At 38.6% G+C, this 24,038-nt stretch overlaps 1 protein-coding gene across 5 annotated transcripts; it reads left to right on the forward strand.

Moving 5' to 3' along the window:
- The first annotated feature begins 161 nt into the window (after positions 1-161).
- On the forward strand, positions 162-19,721 carry LOC127450096 (phosphatidylinositol N-acetylglucosaminyltransferase subunit Q-like). Of its 5 annotated transcripts, none has more exons than XR_007898908.1 (11): positions 162-1,475; positions 3,309-3,440; positions 3,541-3,661; positions 6,341-6,467; positions 6,584-6,737; positions 7,013-7,124; positions 7,231-7,311; positions 8,472-8,586; positions 16,167-16,228; positions 16,523-16,765; positions 17,201-19,721. XR_007898908.1 is itself a non-coding variant. In XM_051713866.1 (11 exons), the coding sequence occupies exons 2-11, from the start codon at positions 778-780 to the stop codon at positions 16,673-16,675; spliced, it is 1,755 nt and encodes a 584-aa protein (XP_051569826.1). In that variant the 5' UTR covers positions 162-616; positions 736-777; the 3' UTR covers positions 16,676-19,721. The 5 variants fall into 5 exon arrangements, 4 of the variants coding, with proteins under 4 accessions (XP_051569826.1, XP_051569823.1, XP_051569825.1 ...); XM_051713866.1 differs by having other exon boundaries at positions 162-616; positions 736-1,475; positions 16,523-19,721; XM_051713863.1 differs by having other exon boundaries at positions 162-612; positions 736-1,475; positions 16,523-19,721.
- Positions 19,722-24,038: the final 4,317 nt, after the last annotated feature.

Genomic DNA, 24,038 nt, shown 5'->3' on the forward strand with positions numbered 1-24,038 from the left:
ATTCATTAGATAATTCACGTTTTCTTAATAATTTATTCCTTTATTTATTTTACATTTATTTTTCATAGTTTATAACTCCCTCAAGTCGACGGAAAGTCACGAGCTTTCATGACTTGGGTCGGAACAGAAAATATCCATTGTGTTCGTCCGGCGGAGATTAAAAGACGGGCTATAAACAATGAGAACGGTGCATTGCTGTGATCGGTACTCTCTTGTAGAGAAAAACGTGTTTCCAGTCATTCGACAGAGTTTAGAGAGAGTCTGGACAGATGAATGCCGATAATTCTTCCTATATTTTGCTAAAAGTTTTAAACAGAGAGCATGCCAACGTTAGCTAGTTTGTTTAAAATTAGCTTGCTCATTGGCGGTCATCAGATAAGAGCAACATCTCCAAATTTTTGCCCTTCAAATTCCACAAGGTACCGCATATTTTCTTATTACAATATAAAGTAGAGCATCTGCGGCTTTGCATTTGGTCCCGGTAAAAATAAAGGGAATTAAATCGATAGCAAATTTGCCCGGAGCGTGTGGTTTCCATAGAAACGACCCGACTGTTCAATGAATTTGAAGGGCAAGAATACACAGCTAGACCTGTGGATGCTGCTGAATTATGCATGTATCTCTTTTCTGACCATTTACAATCTAAAAAATAATTATAAGCACCTAACGTCTATAGATGCTTATTTAAAAAAATGTGCACATAAAATAAGCCTTTTCTATGCTTTACCCATACAGGAGTTTATCGTTCACTGTTGCTGGACTTCATAGCACACCGTCATGGTGCTGAAGATTTTCTTTCCCCAGTGCTGCAACACTGCTGACAGCGGCCTGCTGGTTGGGCGCTGGATCCCAGGTCACAATGCTGCTGTGTTACTGGCTGTCATTCACTACCCGTTCATACCTGGTCAGGTGAAGAAATACTTGAGTGAGATGCAGAGCCAGACGCAAATGGATCTTACTGTCCTGGGTTCCTGGAGTATGCCCAAAGAAGGACAAGAAGGAATGGACAGCTTTCTCAAGGACCTGAGTACCATCTTTCCTCAGAAATGCTGGCTGCAGTTGAGTCGTGAGATTGGAAAAAGGGGTTTTACTTGCCAGGTGGTCCAAAACAATGGGGAACCTCTAAAAGACCAAGAACGAAAGGATGGTGACAGCAGCAGTGAGAAAGATAAGATCATCCTCATTCATTACGATCAGAGGAAGGTTATGCTGTCCCAGCTCCACCCAATACAGGAGGTTGGCCAGAAGTCTGACGTTGAGCCCTCCGAGTTGCTTTTGGTCTTTCAGACAGTAGCTCAGAGTCAGTCTCTCTTTTTCCTGGACAAATATGATGATGGGCCTCTCAAGCTCACCCACTGGCAGTCTGAAGGCAGGGAAGCTAGTATTATTGTAGAGCTTCTAAAACAGGTCTCTGTACCAGTCTGTATCCTTCTAACCTATTTACTTTCTTTGTGGAACTGGTTTTGTAGCTTCAGGTGAGTTCATGTGTCCCTGACACACACTTTGCTGGGTACAATGTGTATATCGTTAACACAAACATCAATAAAACCATGTCTTGTGTCTTCTCAACTCTTAAAGAGAGAGTTCACCCAAAAATGAAAATTCTGTCATTATTTACTCTTCCTCATGATATCCCAGGTGTGTAACACCCTGTCTACACCAGACGTGAGTGACACGTTGCGTCGAAAACAATAGAACCCCATTATAATCAATGATGCTGTCTACACTGGAGGCGTCCGTTGCGCCAACAATAAATGGGTGTCGTGTTCCATTTTGCGCTGCACATGCTTGTGCTACTACACAAATTAAACGGTTTAGAACATTTGTGTCACGCATCCAATGTAGACAGCCTCAAGCCGTTGCAGTGCGTGGCGACAATGGACGCGCCCGGTGTAGACAGGGTGTATGACTTTCTTCACCAGAACACATTTGAAGAAAAATAGAAATAAATCTTAGTGTGTCCTTAAAATGCAAGTGAATGGCGATTTCTCTTTTGAAGCTCCAAAAATCACAGACAGTCAGCATAAACTTAATTCGTATGACAACATCTGTTAAATAAATGTCTTCTAAAGCAACTCGATTGCTTTTGGTGCGAAAAAGAGAAATATTTAAGTACTTTTTTAAACTCTAAATCATGCTTCCGGTCAGCAGTGGTATGCGCATGTGACGTAATCGCACTTGAAACGTGAGAACTAACGCACGTGAGTCACAGCTGGAAGAGCAGCACTTTTTACAAGTGAGAAGGAACGCTGTACAGTAGCTTGGTTGGTTTTGGTTTAGATCTGTATTTATCTGTTTCTTTACTCACAATGGTGCGTTTGTGTGCTTATCCTGGATGTCTCAACTGAGTGGAGAATGTGAGATTACGTCTGTATCACGGCAATGCAAATACGTCACACGAGAGACCGCTTGGACTCCACCCTCTCCTGAAGCATTGGATTATCATTAAAAAGTACAAAGTAAATAAGCGATTGACGTTTTAGAACAAGGGTATTCAACAGTGGATGCATGGTGGTACCACAGGGGGTCCCCAAATTATTGTTTGCGTGAAGCATTTACATGTTTCCATTGATCATTGCAAACTTTTACTCCTAATGAAATGAAATTTTAAAATATATGTATAAAATTGATCACTCACATGAGATGAACACTCCATATTAGTAACCTTAAAAAAAATGTTATTCTGCATGGATCTGTCTGTCTGTCTGTCTATCTTTTTCTTTTTTATTAAGGAGGGGGTATGAAACAGTGTTTAAGAAGGAAAATGAAAAATGTCACTTCATGTCAGAAAAGTAGCAGAACGCTGCTGTACATTATTTAATAATTATTTCAATTGCTTTGCAATAAAAACACCATAAAGTATGTACATGCAATAATATGGTGCCTACCATACACATTTTTATAGGCATAAGGCACAACAATCAATTTTATACAATATGTAACAGGGGTCCCGGCTCCGTCTCTCTACCCACAAGTGGTCCTTGATCCGAAAATTGTTGAAGACCCCTGCTTTAGAAGACATTGATTTAACAGCTGGAGTCGTATGGATGATGTTTATGCTGACTGTCTGTGATTTTTGGACCTTCAAAAGAGAGATCACCACTCATTTGCATTTTAAGGACCAACTGAGCAAAGATATTTTTCTATTTTTCTTCAAATGTGTTCTGGTGAAGAAAGAAAGCAATACACACCTGGAATATCATGAGGGTGAGTAAATAATTAGTTCATTTTTATTTTGTGTATAGCTTTGTTTTAACCTAAAACAAAGAGTGTCAGACTGAACTTTTTTTTTTTTTTTTGTATTTCAGGATTTTAAATTTACACCCAGTGTTGTTAATCTCAAGCAAACTGTCTACCTGTGTTCAGTCAGGATACAGGGCAGGACATTTCAAGACTGTTTTCTCTACGAAAAAAGCTACGACACACATGGATTTCATGAGGTACAGCATTTATAAGGTCTTTATCTAGGACTTTGTCATTTGCTCTGTTATTCAATAAGGCATGTAGCCCTACTAAGACCTCATTTCCACTCCCTCACAGAAAAGCAAACGTTTTTGTGTCCTTTCTTGTGGACATAGCCCTTGGTTTGCTGCTTATCTCGTGGCTCTACAGGGAGAATCGCATTGGCAAGCTAGCGAATACTGTAGCGCCAGTGGCTGATGTAAGTATAGCAAGAGTTCTGTACATTCTGACTTGTTCGCTTTTTTCCCACTTGCAGTTCCTAAAGGAATATTCTGCATTCAATACAAGTTAAGCTCATCGACAGCATTTGTGGCATAATGTTGATAAACACCAAACTTGTCCTTCCTTTTTGAAAAATAAAAAAAAATATGCAAAAATCTGGGTAACAGTGAGGCCCTGACAATGGAATTCAATGGGGCCAATACATAAGTGTTAAAATACTCACTGTTTCAGGTATAGCCACAAGACGTAACCAATATGCAAGTTAACATGATTTTAGTGTGATAAAACTGCTTACTAACCATTTTTGTGTAAATTTATATTCATTGTCATGATGGCGTAACGCCATAAACCCTGTAATCCTGTAAAAATAATGATTTAAACAACTTTAAAGCTCAAATAATACACAAGTTTTAAAAGAAGAAATAATGTAAGTGCTTTTATAAAATTATAAGCTTCACATTTCTGTCTTCCAATACTTGGCCCATTCACTTCTATTGTAAGTGCCTCACTGTAACCTCCATTTTTAGTTTAAATTATTTTTTGTGGTAATAAACAATTCTAGAAATGCTTTTGGTTGAGATTAACTTCTATTGAACCGAGAATATTAATTGAACACATTACTGTTACTATTACAGCAAGTTAGTAAATTCTATTTCATTTTAGTAATATTACTCGTCACAAGCATTCCAATGCCCAGTGAACCCTGTGTAAGCTTTGCAAATGACAAATAAACAACTTGACTTCAATATAAATATCAAGTTAAAGGGATAGTTCACCCAAAAATGAAAATTCTCTCATCATTTACTCACCCTCATGCCATCCCAGATGTGTATGACTTTCTTTCTTCAGCAGAACAGAAACGAAGATTAGGCTGGGCGATGGGACGATGTTATTGGATATCGATGATATCTTACAAAGATCCCGATGCCGACTGCGACACTCAATTGACAGACGATGATCGAAAATATTGGGAAATGGCAAAAACATGGATCTGGGAAGTCAGCAAATATATTCAACTGTAGCCCAGGGTGTGAAACTAGCACCCGCCAAATGCGACGAGTCTGAATCCTTTTGGCAAGCTCCTCGTCCGAATGTATTTCATGTGTGGGTAATTTTGCTCATCTACCCACAACAGGCGGGGGACCTGTAAGACGTCTCAAAGTGACACATGAAAAGAAATGCTGTTAGTCACAGACACACAAAATAAAAGCCATCAAAGCTCGTGTCTGATTCGCTGTTTGTTCAGAGGCGTGCAGCATGAGGCTGTCTTGTGGAACAGGTGCATGTAAAGAGTTTTCACTCATTTTTCTCTGTTTCATTCGTCTGAAAACTGTTTGCAAGAATAATGTCATCTATGAGAATGCTGCAAATGATCTCCGATCATCTCAGGAGGTGCTGTGAGTTTAGTTCACTTTATTTCCACAAAGCAGTTTGCGGTTTACATGCATTGTGAATACAACTCTGCAGGTTCAGTAAATATACAGGTATCTTTGTATTAAAGAAACAAATACGAAAGTGATTAAATCATAAAGTAATACAAGACACGTTCACCTTAAACCTAAAATTGAGTTCTATTTTACTTTCTTTAGGTAGCATAAACTGTATTACCAAAACGCAACACAAACACATTTGGCAGCATTATTTTGGAAACACAAGGGAATTTATTAGGTTATTTATTAAGATTATTATTTGTAAATGTATAATTGTCTTTAGTTCTTAATCTGTAGGCTGTTAGTAATTTTCCACCTGTTGTCGTTGACGGATGCTTGTGTGATGGCAAATGGAACCGTGGAGACATTAAATGTTTGGATTCGGGGAGGTTAAATAAGATTTTTTGATCACTTTATTTTAATTGCTTCTTCATTTAGTTTAAAGTGCATTTTAAATTTAGAAATGTCTTTTATGTTTTTCATGTTTCAATAAATTTAATTTTTAAAACAAAATCAATAAAGCAAAAATATTAACTGACCCTCGGCAGGAGAGTTGACGATATAATCGTATATCGCAATATTTTTTAAGGCGATTATCACTAAAATATTTTTTACATATCACCCAGCCCTAGACTCCAGTCGTTAAATCCAGTCTCTTCAGAAGCATTGTAATAGGTGTGGGTGAGAAACAGAACAATATTTAAGTCCTTTTTTACTCTAAACATCCACTTAAACTTTCACTTTGAGACGTGAAAATTAAACTTAACAGGCACCACGTGACTTTCAGATGTAAAAATGAAAGTGGAGATTTAGAGTGAAAAAAAGGACTTAAATTTTGATCTGTTTCTCACCCACACCTATTATATGCTTCTGAAGACATGGATTTAACCACTGGAGTCTTATGGATTACTTCTTTAATTCCTTTGTGATTTTTGGAGCTACAAAGGTCTGGTCACCATTCACTTGCATTGTATGGACCTACAGAGCTGATATATTCTTTTAAAAATCTTAATTTGTGTTAAGCTGAAGAAAAAGTCATACACATCTGGGATGGCATGAGGGTGAGTAAATGATGAAAGAATTTTCAGTTTTGGGTGAACTATCCCTTTAAGTATCTCTATTTCAAGAAGGATCACAAAAGCATGCATTTTACTTATAGTGCTCATAGATGCAGCAATATAACAATAAAAGACAATGTCTGAATTGTCTTTCTGAATTTCTTTCAGCATGTAGCAAAGGAGCTGCAGGAGCTGTTACAATGGCTGATGGGAGCTCCTGCTGGTCTGAAGATGAACAGATCTCTCGACCAAGTGCTGGGGAGATTCTTTCTCTACCACATTCATCTGTGGATCAGTGAGTAAAATGTTCAAGGTTGAAGTGTACACGTTGACTCTAATTGGTTAGTTCTTCTGAACTGTAGTTGGAGATGGTCATAGTAGTTCATGTATGGTATGTGATGGTGTCCACAGGTTACATCCACTTGATGTCTCCTTTCATTGAGAGGATACTGTGGTATGTAGGCCTCTCAGCCTGCTTGGGATTGACATTTGCTCTCTCCATAGTGTCTGACATTGTGGCTCTTCTGACTTTCCACATCTACTGTTTTTATGTGTATGGTGCCAGGTGAGTTTCACTTATGTTTACCTGTAATTATTTCACTGGCAAGTCACTTAATATTCATGCACTTTCAATGTTTTCCAGTAGAGGGCAGTGTCAAATTTTTAATTACTTGAGGCCTGTGACGGTGGTGTGATCTCAGTTCTGTCTGGGCAGATAGTTTCTTTTCATATTACCCCTCATGCAATTTCCAGGGCTTTTAATCTTGACTGAAAATTGCAGTGCATGCTGATTGAGCGGGAAATTGTCTGACTTTCTTGTCATCTGATCTTTTTACCCAGATTGTATTGCCTAAAGATCTGTGGCCTCTCCTCCCTGTGGCGGCTCTTCAGAGGAAAGAAATGGAACGTACTAAGGCAGAGGGTTGACTCGTGTTCATACGACCTGGACCAGGTACATCACAATTTTATATCCCTCGTTCATCGACTGCTCATTCAACATAATCTTGCTACATTTAACACAGTCCCATTGACATTTCCTGTGTCTGTTGCCTTTGCAGTTGTTCATTGGCACGTTGCTCTTTACGATTCTGCTGTTCCTGCTGCCTACCACCGCACTGTATTACCTAGTCTTTACGCTGGTGAGTCACTTTTTTCCCCCTCATCCTCATTATGCTATCTCAATTAAACAGTCTGATGCAGATACCATTTTCTATTTTCATGTGTTACTAGTGTTTCAGTTTGGAAACTCTGGACTGTATCAGTCAGATTGTTAATTGCATTCCTTTTGTCATCATGCTTTGTGTTGTGAAAATCACCATTAAAATATTTTATTAGTATAAATTTATGATGTCCTTAGTGGTTTTTATTTTGTTCTTATACAAATCTGATACTGTATAGATTTGTTTTTGGCTCCGCCTGCCGGCAGGCTTTTCCCTGCCTCTCTAGGGCTGGGGAGGGGGACGAGGGGAGGGAAAAAAGGAAAAAAAAAAAAAAGGAGAGGGAAAGGGCAAAGTGGATCGAGAGAGAGAGAGAGGAATAACCTGGTTCGCCGGCGCCCAGATACGCTGTTGCCCGGCCCTCAGCCACTCCCCAACCTCTGGCAGATGATAGCCGCTCCTCCCCGGGCAGACCGGAGCAAGTCCTCCGCCCCTGACAGCGGCTCCACCGCTCCAGGTGGCCGGCAGCGAGCCCCTCCTCCCCTCGCGGACGGCGGCCGTTCCTCCGCATCCAGGCATTCGGCAGCAACTCCTTTGTCCCCCGGCGGATGGCCGCGGCTGCTCCTTTGGGTTGGCTGTAGTTGCGAGGACTCCACGATAGCGCATCCCACCTCCTTCCCAGGCTTCAGCACCAATGTAACACGGTTAAGGTTGGGAAAGGAGGAGGCGGGAACCGGCTGAACAGTCAAAATTATATTTAATTTAAACAAAAAGACACACAACACAAACACACATGGCAGCTGCATGTGTTCAAAAGATCCAGTCCATGTTCAATGAAAGTTTTTTTTGTTAGAACTGTAAAAAAAAAAAAAAAAAAAAGCTTTTGTACATTTCGAAAGCATAATTCTTAAGGAAAACAGTGATCTGATAACAAAATAAGGTGAGTGGCAAAATATCAGTATTGGCCAATAGTTATTTGTTTCAATCAGTATCGGCCAAATATGTTAATATTGGTTCATCCATAAATAAAAAAAATCACAACTCATAAATATCTTAGAAAAGTTATTTTTATTTATATAAAGCAATATCTAGCTGGGTTGGTGTTTGTTAGCAATGGTAAGAGTTTCTCTGCTTATTTCTAGCTGCGGCTGGTGGTGGTGCTGTTCCAGGGAGTGATTCATCTAAGTGTTGACTTCATCAACTCCTTTCCCCTGTTTGCCATCGGCCTACGTTTCTGTAGACCATACAGATTGGCAGGTGAGCCAAATCACATTGGGAAAAAAAAACTTGTTTAGCTGTTTATTTAAAAAAAAACTTTTGCCCCAAAAATAAAATTCTGTTATTATTCACTCACCTTCATGTTGTTCCAAACCCATAATACTTTCTTTCTTCCATGGAACCCAAAGGAGATGTAAGGCAGAATGTTAGCCTTAGTCAACATTAGGGGTGGGTAAAAATATAGATTCATTTGAACAATCTCGATATCGATTCTTAAATCCCAAGATCGATCTTTCACTCAGTGCGCAACCCTCTACTACAATAAGTCAAGTCATTTTTATTTGTATTGCGCTTTTCGCAACACGCATAGTTTCAAAGCAGCTTTACAGAAAATCATGCATTAACAGAAAATGAAACTGTAATATCTATAAAATCTTAGTAAATTTTGTATAAAAATAAATAATTAAATAATAATTGTATTTAGAACCCCAGTGAGCAAGCCGAAGGCGACTGTGGCAAGGAACACAAAACTGGTTGGTTAATGGAGATAAAGAACCTTGGGAGAAACCAGGCTCATTGTGGGGGAATTGAAAAAGCGTGTGCGAGCAAGGATGCCTACAAAGCTGACTCAGTTACACCAGTTCTGTCTGGAGGAATGGGCCAAAATTCCAGCAACTTAGCTTGTGGAAGGTTACCTAAAACATTTGACCCAAGTTAAACAATTTAAAGGCAGTGCTACCATATACTAACAAAGGGTATGTAAACTTCTGACCCACTGGGAATGTGATGAAAGAAATAAAACTGAAATAAATAATTCTCTCTGCTATTATTCTGACATTTCAAATTCTTAAAATATAGTAGTGATCCTAACTGACCTAAGACAGGGAATGTTTTCTACGATTAAATGTCAGGAATTGTGAAAAACTGAGTTAAAATGTATTTGGCCAAGGTGTATGTAAACTTCTGATTTCAACTGTAAATGTTAAGGGCTAGTGTTTAAACAAAGATTTTGTATGAACTGTAAGACTAATGTCTTTGAAGTTCATCCTGGATTAACTGCAGAAATTCACATAGATGCATTGTCCTTTGTTAGTTGGCTGATGAAGGCTTTTGTTGGCAATTAATTGATAGACTATGTATTCCATTTTAAGAGTGTAGTCCATCATTAGACCAAGGTGATGCAGGCAGAGATCTGTGAGGTGCATCGCAGTTCAACCGGCAGGTCATTTCGGTGAGGTCTATCCTAAGTCCAATGTTCAGGTATTGGCATATGAAGTATCCCATGTCTTATGGTTGGAGTTGGCATCAGTTCATCCCCTGAAGTCCATCGTAATAGACTGAAGTGATGTCTAGCTGGCACCGGCTACATTTAGTCATCATCACTCAAAGACATGTAGTAATGGAGTCCGACACCAAGCAGGAACGGAGCTGGGTCTGGCCAGCTCTGGTAACCTTGGGATATGAATCCCGAGGTTGAAACAGGGAAACAAATAGAATAATATTTGTGTAGATGCCATTCAAGAGTTATAGATCATGATAAAAGTTTCTGCTTCCGGCAGATACTAACTAAAGCAGCCTAATATTGTGAGTTGATGGATAAATTAGGTGTATGCCTGGCTAAATTGATGAGTCTTTAGTCTAGACTCAAACTGAGTTAGGGAGACTATTCCATAGTTTAGGAGCCAAACAGGAAAAGGATCTACCTCCTTTTGTGGATTTTGATATTCTAGGAACTATTAACAGGCCAGATTTTTGATGAACGTGATGGAAAATAGCGTGGTAGAAGGTCACTTAAGTACTGCGGAGCTAGACCATTCAAAGCTTTGTACGTAGTTAACAACATTTTAAAACTGATACGAAATTTTAACAGGTAGCCAATGTAATGATGATAAAATGGGGCTAATATGATCATATTTCTTGGTTCTAGTCAGTACTCTGCCTGCTGCATTTTGAACCAATTTAAGTTTATTTAGTGAACTTGTAGGACATCCTCCGAGTAATGCATTACAATAATCTTGAGGTCATGAACGCATGAATTAATTTTTCAGCATCAGCAACAGAGAGCATGTGTTGTAACTTAACAATATTTCTGAGGTGGAAGGATGCTGTTCTACAAACACTGGAAATTTGATTTTCAAAGGACAGATTGGTACCAAATATAACACCTAAGTTCTTCGCTGTAACGATGTAACAGTACGTCCATCAAGAGTCAAATTATATATTAGCGGCTTATTTTTAGAGGTTTTTGTTCCAATAATTAGTACCTCTGTTTTGTTGGAATTGAGTAGAAGGAAATTTCTAGTAAATAAGCGGTTTGATAACTGCCATTTTAAAGTTTCTTGGGACATGTCCTAAGGATAGTGAGGCGTTAATGTTAAGAAGAGGTTCTGAGATTACAGGGAATACCTCTTTTAGGAGCTTAGTTGGTATTGGATCTAACATTCATGTTGTGGCTTTTGATGTTTCGATAAGTTTTGTTAGCTCTTCATGACCTATGACAGTGGATGATTGAAGATGCTTGTGAGGAAAATTTAGACACTTTTCTGCGGTACTATGACACGATTGCATAATTCCAATTTTATTTCTGATTATTTCAATTTTATCAGTAAAGAAATTCATGAAGACATTACTATTGTGCTGCGACGGAATATCTGGTTCAGTCGAGGCTTTATTCCTAACCAATTTAACCACAGTACTGAATAAGCACCTAGGATTGTTGTGGTTATTTTCTATAAGATTCCTAAAATATGCTGACCTGGCAGCTTTTAGTGCCTGCCTGTAGCTACAGACACAATCCTTCCATGCACCGCAAAATACCTCTAATTTTGTATTCTTCCACTTGCGCTCCATTTTCCGAGCTACTCTCTTGAGAGCATGAGTGTGATCATTGAACCATGGTGCGGGGCTTTTTTCTTTAATTGAAGGGGGCAACACTATCAAGAGTGCTAGAGAAGACTATTTATATTTTCTGTTATTATTTCAAGTTCTTCTAGACTTTTTGGCTTACTGAGTGTATGAGATAAATCTGGAAGATTATTAGTGAAGCTGTCTTTAGTGGTCGAAAGAATAGTTCTACCTGAATGATAGCATGGTGTAGACTGAGTACCATTAGCTGATCACAGCATACAAGAGACGAGGTAATGATCTGAGATGTCATCGCTCTGTGGCAGAATTTCTATAGTATCAACATCAACTCAATATGACAGAATTAAATCTAGTATATGATTATGGTGATGAGTTGGTCCTGTCACATTTTGTCTGATTCCAAAAGAGTTGAGAATATTGATAAATCCTAATCCCAGTGTGTCATTTTCATTATCTATGTGAATGTTGATGTCACCAAAAATGAAAGCTCTACCCACAGTAACTACTAGATCTGATAGAACATTTGCAAATTCACAAAGGAAATCAGAATACGGCCCAGGTGATCTATATACTGTAGCAAGGGCAAAAGACGACAGATTTTTTTATTTGTATCTGACGGTGTCACATTAAGCATTATTAGTTCAAAAGATTTAAACTTATATCCTGTCCTCTGAGTAACACCAAATACTTCACTGTAAATTGCAGCAACACCTTCTCCTCGACCCTTCAGATGAGGCTCATGTTTATAACAGTAACCTGGGGTTGTAGATTCATTTAAACTAATATAGTCATCAAGTTTAAACCAGATTTCAGTCAAACAGAGCACATCCAAACTATGATCTGTAATACTTTCATTTACAATTAGTGTTTTGTTTGAAAGAGATCTAATGTTTGGTAACCCTACCTTTATATGATGTTTATCTTTAATGTTTTTGTTATTTTCAAGTTTTACCTTAATTTTTTTTCCTAAATGATTTAGTGAAGGGTTTGAGTTTGGTAGTTCGGGGAACAGACACAGTCTCTATGTGAAATCTAGGTCATACAGTCTCAATGTGTTGTAGTTTATGTCAGTGGTTCTCAAACGGTGTGCCGCGGCACACTGGTGTACCATGGCAGGTGGGCCGGTGTGCCATTGAATTTGCAGAGCTCCAGCATTTGCGAGTGAAAATTACTGCGTGTGAATTCGGACAATTATTTGGCTGCACCAGTGCGAGTGACAGCTGATCTTACACCCAAAGTTATGAACTTATTATTGCAACCTACATTCAGAATAAAAACTCCCTGATGCATCTTGCATCATATACCAAGTACTTTTAAAAGAGGCACGTTAGTTAGTTTTGCATTCAAAGTGCCGTTTTCTCAGTCTCACGCGGCTGCGTGCGCTCTCCTCTTCTCTCTTTCGCATGCACGCATAGACCGACAGATAGTGAAGATATACCACTTGAAGATCGTTAAAGCGGAGATTCTTGCTTGTAGGCCTATCTGTCAAAATGATTGACAGTGTTTTGAATAATTAATTATTGATGGATGATGTCTTAACCTCGCGCTCAAACACAAGTTTCTGAGAAAAATAGTGTCAAATAAAAATGCATGAATCCATAAAATGCGCGATACCAGTAAACAGCATGTCGGCATCCTCGTCTAACTCAACGTGATAAGCAAAATCTCAAACATAAAAAAAAAACATGAAATGTCACGCTAACAATAAGAGCCTCCTTGCACAACTGCGAGAGGGTGACAGCGCACCGAACCGAACAGTATTCTGCTTCTAACAGAGGTGCGCATTGTAACATTATAACTACGCACTGCCAGATTTTAAACTGCATATCCTGTTGAAATGTTCACACTTTATAATGAGACTACCAAACAGGAATTTATGCAAATTCCAGGTCAATGCAAGTTCCAAAAAATAAACAAACATTGTTTTATAATCAATATATTATTTTTATCCGTCATTATTCTTTTGCATTTTTTCCTAAATAGAAATGGTTGCTTAGAGCCCTGATTTGTCCTTACAGCCTAAATAACCCTTTTCAAATATTCCATGAAATTTGTGAAGTAAATTTTTTTGTAAAAAAGTCCATTTTTAATTTGTGTTTCAGAGGCAGCATAAGGTTTAATACAGTTTATTTCACATTTATGAGGATGTACACATCATTGTATTTTGAGGGGGAAAAAATGGTGTGCCTTGGAAATTTAATATTTACATAGATGTGCCTTGGAACAAAAAAGTTTGAGAACCACTGGTTTAAGTGACCTGTGTGATGTCTCAAGGCATCTAGCAGACGTTCGGATTAGCCAGTTTGTCTGCTTCCTGACCTGGGCCCCAGTTAGTCAAATACTATCACTATTAAGACTATGAGCCATATTACCTGAAAGGAGAGCGACACCTTCCCTAGAGGGATGGAGTCTGTCTCTCTTTAGCAGGTCAGGTCTACCCCAAAAACTCTTTCAATTGTCTATAAATCCTATGCTATTCTTTGGACACCACTCAGACATCCAGCTATTCAGTGACAATAATCTACTATAAACCTCGTCACCATGATGAGCAGGGAGGGGGCCAGAGCATATTACAGTGTCTGACATCATTTTTGCATGTCCACACACCTCTTTAATATTATCTCTAGTGATCTCCAACTGGCGAAGCCGGACATCGTTAGTGCCGACATGAATAACAATTTTAGAAAATCTACGTTTAGCATTAGCCAGCACTTGTAAATTTGATCTGATGTCAGATGCCCGAGCCCCCGAAATGCATTTAACAATTGTGGCTGCAGTCTCTATTTCCACGTTCCTTACAATAGAATCTCCTATAACAAGGGCACTTCCAACATGATTCGCAGTGGGTGCATCACTGACTGTGGAGAATAGTTTGGAAACCCTAACAGGAACAGGAGAGTGGTGTCGCATTGCTGAGCGAGAATGCTGCCGAGACATCACCCAAATGCCCTGCTGTGGGGGCTCTACAGCTGGAACCAAAGTGTGTGTGTTGCTCGCTGTTCTACCCACATCCGAAACTGTATCTACCAGCTTCTCTCTCACTGACCTCCACTAGCGTTCGGATGCATGTCTCTTACTCATTAACCTTCCCATCAGCCTGACTAATTCCTTACATTTATCACATGTAAATCCCTCACTGCTGATGGAAGAACCAATTGTAAACATGTGGCATGCAAAGCAGGAAGCAATAACATGAGCGGATGCCATGACTTTAACGCAATTCTTTATTGTTATTATGGCGAGGGTTTGAGATCGGTGTGAATCCCTCACGCAATTGTTTGCTGTTGTTGTGTTGGTTCCTGATCAGCAGATGTTTGAGATTGATGCAGTAATCCGTGTAAAACAGAACAGAGAAAATAAATGCATGCAGTCGAAATGTGAGATGTAGACAAATAGGAAAAATAGAAAAGAAAACAGTGCGTGGGGTAATATATACACAGTTCAAATGGGAAAAAAACAAAGCACATGGTAAAATGGCAAAGGATAAAATGATGAGCATAGAGGAATAAGCAATCCTCTATGCTCATTGCTTAAACAGTGAGAGGAAACCATTTGCATTAGCAATTAAATTTCACGCTATGCCATTAAAATGAATATATTTGGCAACTGGTTGGTAAATGTTTACATTTCACTCACCAGTAATTGTGCAGTTTAGTGGTGAAGTATTCAGAAGCGAAATCCTTTCACAGCATGTTGAGAGCAAAAGTTGTTCTGTGTAATGTGTGTCCAAAGACGAGATCCATGCAACCCATTTGTCACTGAATAATGTCCCTTTTAATACCCTTTCTGTTATTTACAGTCAGTTGTTGGTCAAAAGCATCTACAAAAAATACATTTAATTCTAATCATGCATTGCACAGATGAGGTAAAGCCATTCGAGTCCTCTCTCGTTAACCTGCGCTCATTTAAAGACGCTGTTTACGGAAAAGCTTTTATTTTTAAAGAGACAGTACAGGTTTTAGCATGTGTTCAACAAATCAATGTAAACACTTGTAAATAGTACAAATTATGCAATTTAACAATACTTATGTAACAAACAAATAATATATCAAATATAATATCTTATTGATTGAATACATTAATTTGTGAATTTTTTAAAAGCCAAAATGTGACCAAAATGATGAAAAAGTTATAAAATATAATTAGTAAAATTAATATTTGCCTAATGTACCTAGTTAAAAGGTCCCCTGTATAATTAACAGCATTAGCTGGGAGAGAATTTATTTCATATATAAGCAAAAGGGACATTATAGCTGAAATAAACCCATTTGAATCAGTATTGAATTAAATTCGATACCAATTCACACAAGCTCTCAATTAAATTCGAATCGAGAGCTTGTGAATCGGAATCGAATTGAATCGGGAAATCTGTATCAATACCCAGCCCTAGTCACCATTTACTTTCATTGCAGCTTTTTTTTCATACAATGAAAATGAAGGTGACTGAAGCTAACATTCTATCTAACATCAGATTTTGTGTTCCATGGAAGAAAGAAAGTCATGCAGGTTTGAAACAACATGAGGGTAAGTGATGACGGAATATACATTTTTGGGTGAACTATTCCTTTTATAACTTAAATAATTTTAGAACTCTCTTAACTTTGTCATGTTTATTTTCTTACATAAGACTTGTGATGCTATGCAATATACTTCAAGGCCATGTAGTAATGTACAGTACTCACTGTGTCCCTAATTATGTGGTTCCTCGATTGATTGTCTAACTACTGTAGTTTATATGAATCTTTGTCTTCCAGAGGGAGTTAAATTCAAGGTGCTTTGTCAGGAGTCTGGAACTCCTCTTCACCTGATGATGGAGGTAGGTTGGTTGTTAGTTGTTGGTGAAACAACTTCTAATCCTATAGTGTATTTATGCTTAGGTTTCATTTGTTGTTTGGATTTGGAGTGTTGATTTTGTGGGGTGGGTATCAGAGTTACTAAACAGCTCTAATTGGTTCAGTCTCAACTTGGTCTATTTCTGAAGTCTGTTGTCTGCATTTAATAATCAGTGCAAACACTGGAAGTGCTTTACTAATCTCTGAGGTTTTATAATGTAACGTGCCAAATAAGCAAACATTAATGAAAAATGTATTTTTCTTTTCTGCATCTACAGATCAACCCATTGAAGTGCAGCTCCGTGCTGCAGTGTTACTGGGCACCTACCTCTAGCTGTTACCCTAAAGATTCCTGGGCTGCTCTGTGCAAGAAACTGTTTGTAGGTGAACTAATTTACCCTTGGAGGCAAAAGACTGCCAAGACAGATTAACCTTGTGGGATCATGCAAGAACCCTAAACAAAAAAGCACAACCAGACACAAGAATAAGAAGAGAGGACACTGGGTGTTTTTTTTAATAAGGTGGGAGATACTGTATGAAATGAGATTTTTTTTTGTTGGACTTCTCCCATGGTTAGATGTATTAAGATGCACTGAATTTAAAGACTTTAAATTTAAATCTTTAAAGATTTTTTAGTAATAATAGCAGAAATACTGTAATCCCACATTGTTGTTGTAAACCAAATCTCTCCTTTTCTAAAGGTTGATCAGAATCTTAGATTTAAACTGTGATTACTTTGTATTTATTAGAGAATAGATCTAGCTACTTTTGTATAACATTAAAGATGTGTCATTAAAAAAATAAATGTATTAATTGTACCTTTGACAGTTAAAGCAATCAACCATAAATTCAAACCAGTGAGGATCATTTGGTCAAATAATCCTCATTGGTTTGGAATTGGTTGTCTGAAAATGAAACTGCTGACCTTTACTTGGTTTTTCATTGTGTCCCACAAGGGCTCTTGTCAGCCGACTGTATTTGTCCTGTCCTGGGCCAAGAGAAAGGTAATGACTGGTAGAAGTTTGAACTCGGGTGTTGGTGAGAGTGGGGCCATATATTTCAGATATTAAAGTGTCTAATCTAGTAAATGCAGAAATGTTTATGAAATTAGTCATTTTAATGTTGCCAAATTGTTTTATAGCTGTGGTTATTATATTTTATAAATATATCTAATAAAATAATGATTTGTAAAAATTCAGAAGAACATGATAAAAATATACATTTGTGCTATTAATTGTCAAGCCCTTAATTTCACCCAATAAAGTCTCTAATTTCATGAAATCCCATTTTATCTAGTTAATATCATTCTTATATGATTCATGTTTGTACAATAAACAACTGCTATTTAAAGTTTACCCACATTTAGCAAAGTGTTCGAGGAACTAGGCTGGGGTCCTTTGTTTGGTAGTATTCAGCCTGTGAAGAATGTGGTCAGACGGGACTGTGCACGTTGATGACTGCTGTGGCACCTGATTCAGTGACGCATGAAAAACCTCCAAGCTGGGGATTCACCTTCATGTTGGTTGAAAGGGCAGATGTCTGCAAAATGGCCATGTGTACATCTGACACAAAGATGTGTAGTTGAAAATCTAAATATCTACATGTATCCCTGATGCAGGTTGATACCTACTGTATAGTACATCTATATAGTATTGCCATTCCTATATCTAAGTAACGTGATCTTACATGGAATACTGAGGCAAATTTGAGATTTTGTAATGGAATGTATATGTTTTATTATTTTTTTATAATAATTTGTTGGAATTTTATGAAATTCAAATGCGTAAATCATAAAAGTAGGCTAAAATGTTTGAGTGTACATCTCATTCCAATACAAATTCTCATTTGCCATGCCAAATTTAACAAAAGCAAATGTAAATATATATATATATATATATATATTTACATTTGCTTTTGTCAAAGATTACTTAATTCAATTTGATGGAATTGTGTTATCAAAATGAAATGCGTAAATCTTAAAGTGGTCATGACATGCCTTTTTTTATTATTATTTTAATGTGTTCCTTGAGGTTCACTTATAATATTAGTTTAGTTTTTTTATTACAAAAACAGTTATATATTTGTAAAACATGATCGTTTTCCACCCTCATTCTGACTCACCCTGTCAGAAATGCTCGGATTTGGTGCTGCTTCTCCTTTAAGACTTGACAGTAAACACCCATCGTTATGATTGTCTCTCTCCTCTTGCCATCTCACTGCTCACCGCTACTATAAATGCAACATTCATTCATTCATTCATACTGGCTGCCAGTGGGTGGGGTCTATGGAAGTGATAAAGTAGGGAAGTAGGCATTGATTTGATGTTGTGGAGGCGGTCAGATGCAAATAGCTGTGTTTGACTTGAGCTGCACCTCAACTTACCGATCTGCTAGATTTGCCGATTGCGGTCGGGGGTGAAGTTGAAAAGAGAGCCGTAAAGCCGGACACTTTCTGTGCTTTTTGTTATGAGCTGAACCTACATCAGTCATGGCAGATAACGCAGTGATGTTTCTTTTCTTTATTGCAGATGATTGTGGAATTCAGATAGACAGAGGTTTGAATTTTACATATAAGAATCAGGAACAGTATTAATTTGAAAATGTTATGTGCTGTTTAATACAGTGCTATGTGTACAAGAAAGTCCAATAAAAGCCTTTATTGGTTTTACCTATAAAGTAGTCAGTATTTTTATTCATTTAAAAATGTATGAATAAACATATTACTACAATAAACATAATATAAACATGATGTACTGTTATAAGACCACGGATTTGTGACAGTTTAGTGGAACAGAAGGTTTCATAATAAACATCTTGGAAATGGCATACTACCATACTACTCTTACTGTTTCTGCCATAAGACCCGGGTATACTACGTTTTGTGTGTTCCGGATCGGCACACACCAGTTCGACCACATTGCCTTTCAAAGTATACTCTTCTAAGTGTGAGCAAATACGAACTCATTCGATGCATGCCCAAAACAACTGCTTTGTGATACTCTTTTAGTAAAGCCAATGGCAGGTGTATGGCGTCTTAAGTCGGACAAAATTTCTAACTGACATTCTCTGCTTCAAGTATGGTGTCAATCGGTCTGCACAGCCTGCATGAAGTCAAACACACCTGTAAAGGTCTACCTCAGTGTGACATCACAATGTGGACGAAGTAGAGAATGAGTTATTTTGGCAGCTTGGTTTCACCAAATGCTCTTTTGCAGTGAGGAGAAAGTTTTGAGTTCTGAAACTTACAGTATGTTTTTGTAGTACAATGACCTTTTATATGTAAAAAGATCAAGGAAAATTTGATTCCTCATGTCATGACCCCTTTAAAATGTTTTTTTTTGAGTGTATATTGTATTGTTACTTCTTGGATTAGTATGCTGTATTTTATAGTTTATAGTAATATATTAAAGTAATTTAGTCCAAGCCCCTCACAATGGAAATGGATATAATTAAAAAAAAAAAAAAAAAAAAAAAAAAATCCCCAAAAAATGGTTTTATTTAAAGCAGCTTTCGAAGTCAGTGTGCATGTTGGAGGGGGGTGAATGTTTATGTTTTTTAATAGCTGGTATAGAACATGATGCTGGGTCCGGTCCAGATGTCACCTTGTCTCCCTCGAGACTCTCATGTTGTCCCCCCCCAGTACTGTAATATAAGTACTGGAAAACAGGGTAAAAATCAATTGTGACATTTTAAATGGTAGGTTATATTAAATATGAATATTTAATTATGTTTCTCCACATTACTATAAACTTTTCCATCGTTAACACCAGATTGACAAAAACAGGATTAGTGCCAACCATCCCTGAACCTAAGCAGTTACATAACTGGAAAAGAAAGATTGTTGGACATGTACATCACTTGCCTTTGTATAGACTAGACTGCATTGTAGGCATCGATGGGACGAATCGCCTACTGAAATTCGAATTGAACGTTTTGGTTTTTTTAAACCTTCCTATCCACAATATTCCCGAGTCCCATGACGCTTTGTGGGCGGAACTTCCGGTTAAGCTTAAACAATTATGTACTAACGCAGCATTAAAAATGACAGAAACTTGAGAACAAATATCACAGAATTATAGCGAGGCAATATTGTTCTTCCCCACCTATCTGTTAATGATTATGGGTTTCAGGATGATGGCCAAATATCACAAATAGGAGCACTTTAGTTATTTTATTGAGTAGAACCTGAGCAGATTAACCTGAAAAGCTATGTAGCCTATTAGCGCCTTCACAGCTGTAAAAAATTGGACATGTTTTGAGAACTGTACATAATTGTTTATTTTAAAGAATATATTGAGTCGAGTCAGAACCTGAAGAGTTTGTTTTACTGAGATGTACTTACTGCAGATACAGGGGAGGTCCAGACAGCAGGATGCTCGTGTATTACAGGACTCAGGCGATGATACTGTCATGCTGCTGTTTTTTGGAAAAAAAAAATACCGAAATCTAGCTTTATGATTGTTAGTTTACATACATAATATCTGTATCTAAATGCTACATGAATTGTTTTAGTGTTGACTGAACAACTGATCCTGTTGATAGATTAAGAAAGGAGGATGATTTTCCAGGGGTGCTGGCGGGAGGTGTGGCGCATAAGCTTCTGCTTTACGCAGATGATATTTTATTATTTGTCTCTGATCCTACTAGATCTATGCCTTGCCTCCACAGAATTATTAATTCCTTTTCCAAGCTCTCAGGGTACAAAGTCAGTTGGTCTAAATCCGAAGCTTTGGCTTTGACAGCATACTGTCCAGTAACAGCTTTCCAGCCAGGAGCCTTCCAGTGGCCAAAACAGGACATTAAGTATTTAGGGATTTTATTCCCAGCAAATTTGTCTGATTTAGAGTTAATTTGAACCCTTTAATAAAAAGGTTTGAGCGATGTGGGCAGGTGGGCTTAATTACATTTATCTATGATTGGGAAGGTTAATGTTATTAAAATGAATTGTATTCCAAAATTTAACCTGCTACAATCTCTCCCTGTAGATGTCCCCCTCTCTTATTTCAAACAATTTGATAGCATAGTGAAGTCCTTCTTTTGGAATGGTAAGTGTCCCAGATTGCATTTCAAAAAGTTACATAGGACGATTGTCAAAGGTGGGTTAGGCCTACACAAGATTTTGTTTTATTACCATGCATTTAGTCTCAGACATTTGGCTCATTGGTCTCTTCCACCTAAGAGAGCCCCTCCCTGGTTTGGTATTGAACAGGAAGTTCATGCCCCTTTTTCACCATTGCAAAGCCTTTCTATTAAACTAACCAGAGAAGTTAAGTCACACCCCGTTATTTCACATGTACACTCAGTATGGACAAAAGTGTCCAGAATGTTTAAATCTGACATTTATTTAAATGTTGCCTCGAGCATATGGCAGAACCCAAGATTGTGTATCGGTAAGTCCCCTTTCTGCTAGTCGGAGTGGATTGGGAGGGGGGTTACTACACTCGTGATCTATATGAGAGTGGAGTGTTGAGATAGTTTGAAAATCTGGTTCGACATTTTGGGATCCCTAGATCTCAGTTTTATAGGCATTTACAACTGTGCCACCTGCTTTGTACTGTCTTTGGGAGAAGCACACACCCCCCTAAAGCAGCAGATACTCTAGGAGAGGTGATTAGTGCTTTTGGAAAAGGTCATGGAGGCATCAGTGTATTACTCCCTGTTAATTCAGAGTTTGGGGGATGGAGCTTTAACCTCCCTTAAGAGAGTATGGGAGAAATACTTCAACTTGGTATTGGAGGATGGAGTGTGGGCTAGGATTCTTAAAGACATTAAGTCTGCATCTAGAGATTCAAAGGTTCTGATGTAGGTTCGATTCTATTGGACCTCCTCTAGATTGTATAGGCTTGGTCTTAAGACACACCCACCTGCTGGCGATGCCATTCGGAGGATGGAGACATGGCCCATGTTTTTTGGAGGTGTGTTGATATCCAGAAATTCTGGTTGAAGGTTCAGAATTTTGTGTCTGACGTGGTAGGCACTCGGGTTTAGTTTTGCCCCAGAATTTGTGTTCTGGGCGATGGGGTGGTCACTGATATGGGGGAAATAGTCATATAGAGAACTGGGTTCTGACCTGTGTGATAATCGCCAGGCAGGTTATTTTGAGGGGTTGGAGGTCAACTGGTGCGCCCCCATATCCGGAGTGGTGCACGGAGTTAGGGAGGGTGGCGGCTTATGAGGAGGTGTCATTGGGAAGACGGGGTGGTTTGGATTTGTTTATCCAGAAATGGGGCAGGTATTTGGAGTGCTCCCGTGTGGGATGTGGAGAGAGCATTGTAATATAGTTAGTATGATTATTAGGCGTGTATGTATATATACACGCAGTGCATCCGGAAAGTATTCACAGCACTTAACAAAATGTGGAAAAAGTGATGTTACAGCCTTATTCCAAAATAGGTTAATTCATTAAGTCCCTCAATTCTACAAACAATACCCCATAATGACAATGTGAAAGAAGTTCGTTTGAAATCTTTGCAAATTTATTAAAGAGGAAAAAAAATTAAAAAAAAGTATCACAGCCTTTGCTCAATACTTTGTTGAAGCACCTTTGGCACCAATTACAGCCTCAAGTCTTTTTGAGTATGATGCTACAAGCTTGGCACACCTATTTTTGGGCAGTTTCTCCCATTCTTCTTTGCAGGACCTCTCAAGCTCCATCAGGTTGGATGGGGAGCGTCGGTGCACAGCCATCTCTCCAGAGATGTTCAATCAGGTTCAAGTCTGGGCTCGGGCTGGGCCACTCAAGGACATTCACAGAGTTGTCCCGGAGCCACTCCTTTTTATCTTGGCTGTGTGCTTAGGGTCGTTGTCCTGTTGGAAGATGAACCTTCGCCCCAGTCTGAGGTCCAGAGCAGGTTTTCAAAGATGTCTCTGTACATTGCTGCATTCATCCCCCCCCCGGGTTCCTAACTAGTCTCCCAGTTCCTGCCACAGAAAAACATCCCCACAGCATGATGCTGCCACCACCATGCTTCACTTTAGGGATGGTATTGGCCAGGTGATGAGCGGTGCCTAGTTTCCTCCAGACATGACACTTGCCATTCAGGCCAAAGAGTTCAGTCTTTGTTTCTCATGGTCTGAGAGTCCTTCAGGTGACTTTTCCAAACACCAGGCAGGCTGTCATGTGCCTTTTACTGAGGAGTGGCTTCCGTCTGGCCACTCTACCATACAGGCCTGATTGGTGGAGTGCTGCAGAGATGGTTGTTCTTCTGGAAGGTTCTCCTCTCTCCACAGAGAAATGCTGGAGCTCTGTCAGAGTGACCATTGGGTTCTTGGTCAACTCCCTGACTAAGGCCCTTCTGCCCCGATTGCTCAGTTTGGCCGGGTGGCCAGCTCTAGGAAGAGTCCTGGTGGTTCCAAACTTCTTCCATTTACGGATGGAGGCCACTGTGCTCATTGGGACCTTCAATGCTGCAGAGATTTTTCTGTACCCTTCCCCAGATCTGTGCCTGTGAAAGGTCTACAGACAATTCATTAGACTTCATGGCTTGGTTTGTGCTCTGACATGCACTGTTAACTGTGGGACCTTATATAGACAGGCGTGTGCCTTTCCAAATTATGTCCAATCAACCGAATTTACCACAGGTGGACTCCAATCAAGTTGTAGAAACATCAAGGATGATCAGTGGAAACAGGATGCACCTGAGCTCAATTTTGAGTGTCATGGCAAAGGCTGTGAATACTTATGTACATGTGATTTTGTTGTTTTTATTTTTAATAAATTTGCAAAGATTTCAAACGAACTTTTCACGTTGTCATTATGGGGTATTGTTTGTAGAATTTTTAGGAAAATAATGAA

Source organism: Myxocyprinus asiaticus, chromosome 13, assembly GCF_019703515.2.
Source record: "Myxocyprinus asiaticus isolate MX2 ecotype Aquarium Trade chromosome 13, UBuf_Myxa_2, whole genome shotgun sequence".
Classification (NCBI taxonomy): domain Eukaryota; kingdom Metazoa; phylum Chordata; class Actinopteri; order Cypriniformes; family Catostomidae; genus Myxocyprinus; species Myxocyprinus asiaticus.

Coding starts and splice junctions, on each gene's coding strand:
- LOC127450096 (XM_051713862.1), top strand. CDS start 778: ATGGTGCTGAAGATTTTCTTTCCCCAGTGCTGCAACACTGCTGACAGC. Junction 3,441..3,540: donor ACACACATGGATTTCATGAG/GTACAGCATTTA, acceptor ACTCCCTCACAG/AAAAGCAAACGTTTTTGTGT. Junction 8,587..16,166: donor TAGACCATACAGATTGGCAG/GTGAGCCAAATC, acceptor TTTGTCTTCCAG/AGGGAGTTAAATTCAAGGTG.